We start from the raw sequence: 11,512 nt of genomic DNA on the forward strand, positions 1-11,512 counted from the left end.
AGCGCAGATTTTGGTTGGTAGTAGTTTGGAATTTTACTGGTATTTCAGTTTATAGCGTGGGTCGCATATGTAAGCTGTGCGGAGTGCATCAGGGCATAATAAGGGGTTATAATTATGCAGTAAATAAAAAATTATCCGCAGATGTGTGGCCTGTGTCGCACTGATAAATGTTGCCCGATCTTATCCGCTTTTGGAACAATGCACATTATGTATCACCATATTCTGAGAGCCGTCTCTTTTTGATTTTTTTCTCCAACAGAGCTGTATGAGTTAATCTGTAGTTTTCATTTGTACCATTTTGGGGTAGATGCGAGTTTTTGATCACTTTTTATTCAATTTTTTTGGGCAAGCAAGGTGACCAAAAAGAAGCAATTCCGACAATGTTTTTTTATTCTTTTTGCAGTGTTCATCGTGGGCTATAAATGACAATATTACTTTGTTCTGCGGGTCAATACGATTACGGCGATACCATATGCATATAGTTTTTTTTAATGTTTTACAGCGTTTGTACAATAATATCTCTGTTTTAAAAAAAAAAATCTTATTGTGTCACTGTATTCTGAGAGACATAACTTTTTTATTTTTCACTCAAAAAAGTTGTGTAATGGCTTGTTTTTCTGCGGGACAGGTTGTAGTTTTTATTAGTACTATTTTTGGGTACAAGCGACTTTTTGATCACTTTTTATTCTAAGTTTTGGAAGGGGTGGTGACCAAAAAATAGCAATTCTGGCATTTATTTTTTAGGGTGTTCACCGTGCGAGAAAAATAACATTATAGTTTTATAAATTGGGTCTTTGCGAACGTGGTGATACCAAATTATAATAGTGGACTTATTATAGGAAAAAAGGCAGCTCTTCCGTTTTTTTTATTTTTACACTTTTATACAACATTTTTATTAACTTTCTTAAACTTTTTTTTTTGTCCCACTAGGGGACTTGAAGACCTGCAGCACTGATCGCTGCTATAATACATTACATTACCTTTGTAGTGTTACAGCTGTCCGTGTGACGCTGACAGGAAGCCTATAGGCTTCCATACATGGCAGACTCAGAGGCCATTGTCAGGCCTCTGGTTGCTATGCCAATCATCGACACCCCCTGTGATCCCGACGTGGGAGGGCCGATCTGCTACAAACTCCTTAAATGTGGCAATCGCAATGGAATACTGGAAGCAATAGCGCATCCTTGGTGCTGTATATTTTATATCAAAATCAGATGGGAAACCCATACGAGGTATGCAGGACATCCTTTCCCAAGACTTTTAATTTGGGGCGGTTTTCCGGATTTCTTTTTAGGGCATGTTCAGATTTGTCGGATTTGCTACGGAATTCCGCTGTGACCAGGCAGCGGCAAATTTCCGCCATGTCTGAACATGCCCTTGTGTGGTCTGATCAGTTTTTTACATACAAAATGAACAGTCCGCACAGTTACTTATCACACAACCATGTGAATACAGCATAAGGCCCTAATTGAGAAAAAAATGCATCTACAATGCATTCAGAAAGTCTTCAGACCCTTTAAATTTTTTCACATTTTGTTATGCTGAGGCCTTGTGCTAAAATAAAAAAAATTCACGTTTTTCCCCATCGTTCTGCACTCAATACCCCATAATGACAAAGTGAAAACGGAGTGTTGGTAATCTTTGCTAATTTATTGAAAAGGAAAAACTAAAATATTTAATTGACCTAAGTATTCAGATTTTTTACTCCGTTGAAGCACCTAGTTGAAACACCTTTGGCAACGATAACCGCCTCAGTTGTCTTGGATATGATGCCACAAGATTTGCACACCTGGAATTAGGGATTTTCTGCCTTTCTTCTCTGCAGATCCTCTCAAGCTCTTTTGGGTTGGATGGGGACTGTCGGTGGACAGCCACTTTAAGGCTGGGTTCACACGACCACTTTAACGTCCGTAATCGACGGACGTATTTCGGGCGGAAGTCCCGGACCGAACTCAGTGCAGGGAGCTGGGCTCCTAGCATCATAGTGATGTACGATGCTAGGAGTCCCTGCCTCTCCGTGGAACTACTGTCCCGTACTGAAAACATGATTACAGTACGGGACAGTTGTCCTGCAGCGAGGCAGGGACTCCTAGCATCGTACATAACTATGATGCTAGGAGCCCGGCTCCCTGCACTGAGTTCGGTCCGGGACTACCGCCCGAAATACGTCCGTCGATTACGGACGTTAAAGTGGTCGTGTGAACCCAGCCTTAGGTCTCTCCAGAGATGTTTGATTGGATTCTAGTCTGGGCTCTGGCTGGACCACTCAAGGATATTCACAGAGTTGTCCCTAAGCCACTCCCGTTTTGTCCTGGGTGTGTGCTTAGGGTCATTGTCTTGTTGTAACGAGGACCTCTGGCACAGTCTGAGATCCAGAGCACTTTGGATCAGGTTTTTATTAAGAATATCTCTGTACTTTGCTCTATTCATATTTCCCTCAACCCTGACCAGTTTCCCTGTCCCAAACACTTAAAAACACCCCACAGCATGATGCTGTCATCACCATGCTTCACTGTAGGGATGGTATTGAGTAGTTGATGAGCAGTGCCTAGTTTGCGCCAGACATGACACTTAGAATTGAAGCCAAAAAGTTCAATCTTGGTTTCATCAGGCCACAGAATCTTGTTTATCACAATCTGAGAGTCCTCTAGGTGCTTTTTTGCAAACTCTAGGCGGGCTTTCATGCTTCTTTTACTGAGGAGAGGCTTCTTTCTGACCACTCTGCCATAAAGCACAGATTGGTGGTTGACCTTCTGGAAGTTTCTCCCATCTGCACGCAGGATCTTTGGAGCTCAGCTAGAGTGACCATTGGATTCTTGGTCACCTCTCTTAGCAAGGCTCTTCTCCACTGATTGCTTAGTTTAGTGGGGCGGCCAGCTCTAGGAAGAGTCCTGGGTTTTCCAAACTAATTCCATTTAAGAAGTATGGAGGCCACTGTGTTCTTGACAAGTGCAGCAGAATTTTTTTTTTACCCTTCTGTGCCACCCCACAATCTTGTCTCTGAGCTCTACAGGCATTTCTTTCCTACTCATGACTTGGTTTTTGCTCTGATATGCATTGTCAGCTGTGAGACCTTATGTAAACAGGGGTGTGACTTTCCAAATCATGTCCAATCAAATGAATTTACCACAAGTGAACTCCAATCAAGGTGTAGAAACATTTCAAAGATTATCTAGAGAAATGGGAGGCCCCTAGAGCTAAATATTAAGTGTCATATCAAAGGGTCTAAATACGTATGTCCATTTGAAATTTGAACTTTTCATTTTTAATAAATTGCTACAATTTCCAAAATTCTGTTTACACTTTGTTGTTATTGGGCATTGAGCGCAGAATGAAGGGGAAAAACTTGATGTTTTATTTTAGCACAAGGCCTCAGCAGAACAAAATGTGAAAAAAGTGAAAGGGTCTGAAGACTTTCCAAATGCACTGTATAATACAAAGGTATTATAGAGTTTCGTATTGCACCACAGCACTCTGACCCATAAGTTCCAGGTAATCTAAGTCCTGTGGTGATCTGTGTAGAACCGTGTGAAATAATACGGACCCTAAACTGTGTCTGTATTATGGCCATGTTAGACATCCGAGAGCGAGAGACTCTTTGTAACTGCTCTCCACTCTGGAGAGTTGAGGATCCTAAATAGGGTGCCCCCCTATATTAACTCAGAGTTCCTTAATGGTGTATATGAAAATGGGTTTTCTAAACTGGACAGCCCTTTTTATTTATTTGGTCAAATGTGGAGAAGGACAAAACAGCTATTACTTTATATGGTAAAGCATATATGATACAGAGGACATATTATATACTATTTCCCATCTTTCCATCCTCTCAGGTGTTAATTAGAGTTTTCCAAAAATTTGTGTAGTAAACACATCTAACCTGCTTTGCTGATCGACAACTGATTTAATTACAAAATTATTTAAGACAATCTTTACTTAAAATATATGTATCCTTACATGAGTAATTTCATAATTATAACCATATATATTTTTTTATTTCTATTGTATCTTTGCAGCTGTGTAAACATGTTGACTTGTAAGGAGAGTGAACTAGTATCAAGAGGAGCAGAAGACCATGCTGCTGAATCCATGGCTGCTGATATGGATCCCTGGATAATCTTTGATGCTCGTAAGACTCCACGAGCAGAGTTCAATGAGTGGTTAGAAACGTACCGCCCTTCCAGGGTACCTCGTTTTGGGGACGCTGAAGAAGGATCTACACCAGTAGGGTGGATAGCAGTGTATGGCCCAGACTACTGCCCAAATGTTGAAGGTGGCAAGGACCTTCAGGATGCTTGGGAAAAGCTCCAGTGCACAGGACGCAAAGTTAATTATGAACTTGTTCGTGAGTTAGCACTTAATTATGGAGTTACATCTGGAAAATGGCTTATGCATTTAGATACTGGATTCAAAGTTGACCATGCTTGGCGTGGAATAGCTACTGCAGTAGTAGAAGGTCGGCTTAACGTAGTCAAAGTGAGCCCCCACCATCCTGAAAGTAAGCATGTGATATGTGTGTATACTCGAGACTTCACAGATGAAGAAAGTATCATGCAGACAGATGCTGTAATTCGCAGTTCAGGGGTAAAATGTTTACTGACCTACAAACCAGATGTGTACACCTATTTAGGCATTTACAGAAACAATCACTGGCAGATATGCCCCACTATCTATGAAAGCCGATACGATTTGGAATGTATTCCCCGCCGATCCAGAGTTACCAACAAGGTTACAAACATAGAAGTGACTTAAATATGTTGCACCGCTGTGCAAAGTCCTACCGAAATCATGGTGACCACATGCTACAACAGAATATCATTTATAGTACTGCTCATGTAGAACTTTTGGCCTCATCACTTATTGTTTTTGTTTTTTTGTAGAACATCCAATAGTATAGTGCTTGTAATCCATACTGAATATTGTCACTTTTCCTTTTTGAATATATGTTAACTATAAATGTGATTAAATCTGAGGTTTATATAAATGAATGCTGTTCTTAATGTGTATTGAAAGAGAAGTCTACGTGGCTCTCTTTGCTTGAATTCATTTATAGTATTTTGCAACAGATTGCCTCTATCAATTTGGAACACATTTTTTATATATTTTACACATAAAGGCTAAAAAGTCTGCGACAGCAATATTGTACCCCACCCGACCAGTTCAGTTCTGAAGTGGCTTTGAAGGGCCTATATATATTAGAACCCCCCATAAATCAGCCCATTTTTAAACTGCACCCCTCAAATTATTCAAAACAGCATTTAGAAAGTTTCTTAACCCTTTACGCGTTTCACAAGAACGAAAGCAAAGTAAAGGTGAAATTTCAATTTCATTTATTTATTTTTTTGCAGATATTCCATTTTAATCCTTTTTTTCTGTAACACAGCTCGTGTTAACAGAGAAACGCAACTCCGTATTTATTACCCTGATTCTGACGTTTTTAGAAATATCCCAAATGTGGCCCTAGTGTGCTACTTGACTGCAACACGGGCCTCAGAAATGAAGGAGCACCTTGTGGATTTTGGGGCCTTCTTGTTATTAGAATATATTTTAGGCACCATGTCAGGTTTGAAGAGGTCTAGTGGTGCGAAACCATGGGAAAACCTTCCAAAAATACACCATTTTGGAAACTACACCCCCAGGGAATTCATATAGAGGTACAGTGTATCATATTAGGACACATGCGACTTTTTGATTAATAATCTTTATTCCATTTTTTGGTAGAGGAAATGACCAAAAACAAGCAATTCTGGAAAGGTTTCTTATTGGGGGTTTTTTCAGCATAAATTACATGTTAACTTTATTCTACGGGTCGATACGATTACAGTTATACCAAATTGATATAGCTTTTTTTCATGTATTGCAGATTTTGCACCATAAAATCACTTTTTTAAAAAATAAAATAAATAATAATACTTTATTATCTGTTTCACCGTATACTAAGACCCATAACTTTTTTTAGTGTTGCGTCGACAAAGCTGTGTCAGGGATTTTTTTTGCGGGACAGGCTGTCATTTTTATTGGTACTATTTTGGGGTAAATTGTGACTTTTTGATCACTTTTTATTACATTTTTGGGGAGGAAATGTGACCTAAAAACAACGATTCTGGCATTGCTTTTCATATATATATATATATAATTTTTTTTTTAACGACGTTCACCGTGCTGTATAAATTACATAATAATTTTATAGTTTGGGTCGTTACGGATGCGGCAATACCAATTATGTACAGATTTTTTTGTTTTTTCAAATTATAAAATACTTATTGGAAAAAAAGGCAATTTGTTTTTTTTTTTAACTTGAAACTTACATTTTTTTACAACATTTTTATGAACTTTTTTTTTTGTCCCACTAGGATACTTGAAGGCCTGCAAAACTGATTGCCATAGTAATACACTGCACTACCTACGTAGTGCAATGTGTAGCGTCCATGGCCGCGGACTGTCGGGATTATGTGAGCGCTGGCTCGCATTTCCTTCCCAGGAGACACCAGCGCTCACTTCCGCTCCGGTCGGCTGTGTCCCGTAGGGTGCGCGCGCACGCTCGTGCCCGGCCTTAAAGGGCCAGCACATAGGAATCATCATCATCAATTAGCCCATGATTCCCTGGACTATAAGAAGGGCTCTGCCCCTTTGCTCATTGCCTGAGCGTTGTTAGTATTCCCATGTCAGTCTTGCAAATGGTACCTTAGTGTTATCCTGTTCCCGTTGTCTCCCGTGCACTGCTACCTGTATCCCGTGCTGTGTCCTTCTTCCTGAGCCTGTTAGTGCTGGAGTCGTGTCCTACTGCACCTGCTGTCATCTGCCACGTCCCATGTCATCTGCCTCGTCCAGTGTCATCTACCACATCCAGTGTTATCCGCCACGTCTGGCGTAACCTGCTGCACCCACCTCCACCGTGCTAAAGCCTCGGCCACTGTTTGGACTATTCAGGTATCCTAGAGTGGGACTTTTTATTGATTGGGTGCTCTATTGCTTGGCCAGCTGCCTCTCCGCTACAGTGGTGTGGCCTATTGAGTCCACATACCCACAGACCGTGACACAATGTATTAGAGCTGTCAGTGTGACACTGTCAGAAAGCCTATGAGGACCCGCCTCCGGCTTTCGTACATGGCTGTCGCTATTGAGCTCAGCATCTGAGGCGTTAATCTGCCAGAACGGAGACTAGCTCCAGTCCTGGCGGTTACAGCAGGGTGTCCGCTGTAATATACAGCTGACACTCGGCGGTGGTGGTGCGGGCTCAGCTTCTGAACCCGCATCATCACCACAACATAACTGTACTGCGGTTTGTGGGAACCACTTCCCGACAGCACCGTATATAAATTGCGCATATCTGGAAGGCGTTAAGGCCTTTTTTTACATTGGGAGAGTTTATTAAGTGGTTAATGACACTTTAGTGGTGGAAAATCTTTGTGGTTGCGTGATGCTGATGATTTCCATGGCAGACCGAGGCTTAACATAGGCCCCCAGCTCTGCTTTCAGTGTATGCCTACTAGGCCCTGCAAAAGGCAAAGTCTAATTAAATGCATGTGTTTTACACTGATAGAAGTATTGCAGTGTATTATAATATGATTGCACAGTAAAGGTACTAAAAAAAACAGTACTAAATAAATGAATGAAAAATACCAAGAACAAAAAAAATTAAAAAAAAATTTTTCCCCTTACAAATTATTATGACAAAAACTAAAAGAAAAAAAAGAAAAAGTTGCACATAATTGGTATCACCGTGTCCGTAACAACACGAATTATAAAACTATTACGTTACCTAACCCGCACGGTGAACATCATAAGAAACAATGCCAGAATTGCTGTTTTCTGTTTATCATGCCCTCCAAAAGATGCAATAAAAAGTGATCAAAAATGTACCCAAAATGGTACCAATAAAAACTACAAGTCAAGTTGTCCCCCACAAAAATTAGACCTCATACAGCTAATTTAGCAGAAAAATAAAAAAGTTATGGCTCTTTGCATTTGGCGACACAAAAACAAATGCTTTTTAGACAAAAAAATGTTTGTGCAAAAGTAGAAAAACATAAAAAACAGGATTTTTTTTGGAGTACCCACCATAAAATCCTCTTCTTGTCCAGTACATTGGGGGACACAGACTGTGGGTATATGCTGTTGCCACTAGGAGGCTTGACACTAAGAAATAAAAAAGTAGCTCCTCCTACAGGATATACTCTGCCCACAAACACTTAGCTATTCAGTCTGTCCGCAAGCAGTAGGAGAAGCAGATACAAGGTAAGATAAGTATGTCAAACACTAGAGGGTAATCTTGGCAGCTCCTGAGCGGGGTTATTAGGGAGCAGGGCAAGTGTCCATCAATGGTGGGTGATCTGATGACCAAAAGTAATACCCCCAGTAAACACTAATATAGCGAATATATAAGAGAAGATAAATTATTTTAAATTAATTTTAATAACTTTTTTAAATACTATAATATTACAAGTCCACCAATAAAATAGACATAAACACCAATTATAGGCATCAATGAAACCATCCCTCATTACACCACTGTCCCTATAGATAGCGCTACACAGACCCCTGTAGATAGCACCACACAGCACCCCCTGTAGATAGCGCCACACAGACCCCCTGTAGATAGTGCCACAAAGCCCCCCTGTAGATGGCAACACACAGCCCCCTGTAGATAGTGCCACAAAGCCCCCCTGTAGATGGCAACACACAGCCCCCTGTAGACAGCGTCACACAGACCCTCTGTAGATAGCGTCACAGCCCCTCCCTGTAAATACTGCCACACACAGACCCCCCTGTAGATAGCGACACACGGCCCATGTAGATAGCATCACACACAGCCCCCTGTAGATAGCGACACACAGCCCCATGTAGATAGCACCACTCAGCCCTCCTGTAGATAGCGCCATGCAGCCTCCTGTAGATAGCACATGCAGCCCCCTGTAGATAATGCCATACCGCCCCCTTGTATATACTGCCACACAGCAATCCAACCTCCCCTTGTATATACTGCCACACAGCAATCCCCCCTCCCCTTGTATATACTGCCACACAGAAATCCCCCCTTCCCTTGTATATACTGCCACACAGCAATCCCCCCTCACAGCGATATATATATACACAGTGTTCCAAATTATTATGCACATTGGATTTAAGTGTCATAAACATTTAATTATTCGTTTTTCAATAAAACTCATGGATGGTATTGTGTCTTAGGGCTCTTTGGATCATTGTAATCAATCTCAGACACCTGTGATAATTAGTTTGCCAGGTGTGCCCAATCAAAGGAAAACTACTTAAGCAGGACGTTCCACATTATTAAGCAGGCCACAGGTTTCAAGCAATATGGGAAAGAAAAAGGATCTCTCTGCTGCCGAAAAGCGTGAAATAGTGCAATACCTTGGACATGGTATGAAAACATTGGATATTTCAAGAAAACTTAAGCGTGATCATCGTACTGTGGAAAGATTTGTGGCTGATTCAGAGCACAGACGGGTTTGTTCAGATAAAGGCATAATGAGGAAGGTTTCTGGCAGACAAATTAATAGGATTAGGAGAGCAGCTGCTAAAATGCCATTGCAAAGCAGCAAACCGGTATTTGAAGCCGCTGGTGCCTCTGGAGTCCCGCGAACCTCAAGGTGTAGGATCCTCCAGAGGTTTGCAAGTGTGCATAACGCTATTATTCGGCCACCCCTAAACAATGCTCACAAGCAGAAACGGTTGCAGTGGGCTCATAAATACATGAAGACTCATTTTCAAACCGTGTTGTTTACTGATGAGTGCCGTGCAACCCTGGATGGTCCAGATGGATGGAGTAGTGGATGGTTGGTGCATGGCCACCATGTCCCAACAAGGCTGCGACGTCAGCAAGGAGGTGGCGAAGTCATGTTTTGGGCTGGAATCATGGGGAGAGAGCTGGTAGGCCCCTTTAGGGTCCCTGACGGTGTGAAAATTACCTCTGCAAAGTACGTAGAGTTTATGACTGACCACTTTCTTCCATGGTACAAAAAGAAGAACCGTGCCTTCCGTAGCAAATTTATCTTCATACATGACAATGCACCATCTCCTGCTGCAAAGAATACCTCTGTGTCATTGGCTGCTATGGGCATAAAAGGAGAGGAACTCATGGTGTGGCCCCATGTTCCCCTGATCTCAACCCTATTGAGAACCTTTGGAGCATCCTCAAGCAAAATATCTATGAGGGTGGGTTCACATCAAAACAGAAGCTCTGGGAGGCTATTCTGTCTTCCTGCAAAGATATTCAAGCAGAAACTGTCCAAATACTCACAAATTCAATGGATGCAAGAATTGTGAAGGTGATCTCAAAGAAGGGGTCCTATGTTAACATGTAACTTGGCCTGTTAAGTTTTTTTGGATTGAAAGAGCTTTTGATTTGTGTAAATATGACCTCCTGATGCTGCAAATTCAACAAATTACCATTTTAGTTCTCTTTACAACCTTTAAAATGTTTTGATCTGGGGGGCGTGGCCGCAAGCGCATGGAGTAGGACGTGTGTTGTTCTAGCTCCTAGGCTATAATCGGCTAACATCGGCTCATATAGGGCTCATTTAAGATTTTAAATACCATCACCGATAACCGGACACCGTCAGGACACTTACCCTGTCAAAATGGGGAGGATTCGTAAGAAGCCGGTCGCTGCAAAGATGACTGAGTTCTTCCCGGCGGTGAGGCCCCAAAATGGCGCCGGGTCGCCGTCTTCAGAGAGGTCAGGAGAGCATGTAGCTGACCGCAGATCTTCTGGGGCTGTTAGAGGTGCAGGCCTCGCAGTCTTCTCACCCTGCTTTCCTCGGTCGTTGGATCCTGCATTGCTGCATACCGGGTCTCAAGGTGGACTGTTCTCCTCCAGGCCACCTTCTTCCCCAACAGTGAGTACTGAAAACTCTCCTCCAGACCATGTGCTTAACATGGCGTCCGAGATGCTACACAGCACAAGGGCTGATAAACCAGTGACTGAATCTGCACTTAAACACATGCTGCACGATTTCCATGCTTCTATACAGCAGTCTATCCAGCATGCATTCCATGATTTACAGAAAAATTTCATGGCCTTGGGAGATAGAACCTCTCACATTGAAACTAAGTTATCAGAGTACTCTGTGGCCCATAATGATTTAGTGGACTCTAATATCTGTTTGGAAGAACAAGTGGAAGCGTTGTCGTGTAAGATTGCGGACTTGGAGGACCGGTCACGTCGAAATAATGTGCGCTTTAGGGGCATTCCTGAAGACATAACAAATACTCAACTGGTGGAATACTTAATGGATCTTTTTGTGGCCTTACTGCCGGAGACGCCGCAGGTAGATTTGCTGGTAGATAGGGCGCATCGTATCCCTAAACCTAAAGCCCTGCCGGCCTCGACACCAAGAGATGTGATCGCCCGGATACATTTTTATCATTTCAAAGATAAACTTCTCCTGGCAGCAAGGAATACAACCTCCCTACCTGAGAGGTTTAAGAATATACAGCTATTTGCTGATCTCTCAGCAGCACTACTTCGCAGGAAAGAATTTGGGCCCACAAC

General features: G+C 42.1%; 1 protein-coding gene across 4 annotated transcripts in view; it reads left to right on the forward strand.

The window, feature by feature from the left end:
- Positions 1 to 4,964, forward strand: part of C9H11orf68 (chromosome 9 C11orf68 homolog) — a 36,014-nt gene extending 31,050 nt beyond the window's left edge. For all 4 annotated transcript variants that reach the window (XM_075837413.1, XM_075837410.1, XM_075837411.1 and 1 more), the window contains exon 2: positions 4,014 to 4,964. In XM_075837413.1, coding sequence (XP_075693528.1) covers positions 4,024 to 4,749 — 726 coding nt within the window. In that variant the 5' untranslated portion in view covers positions 4,014 to 4,023 and the 3' untranslated portion in view covers positions 4,750 to 4,964. The remainder of the gene's footprint in view (positions 1 to 4,013) is intronic.
- The last annotated feature ends 6,548 nt before the right edge of the window (positions 4,965 to 11,512 follow it).

Source organism: Rhinoderma darwinii, chromosome 9 (assembly GCF_050947455.1).
Source record: "Rhinoderma darwinii isolate aRhiDar2 chromosome 9, aRhiDar2.hap1, whole genome shotgun sequence".
NCBI lineage: Eukaryota > Metazoa > Chordata > Amphibia > Anura > Rhinodermatidae > Rhinoderma > Rhinoderma darwinii.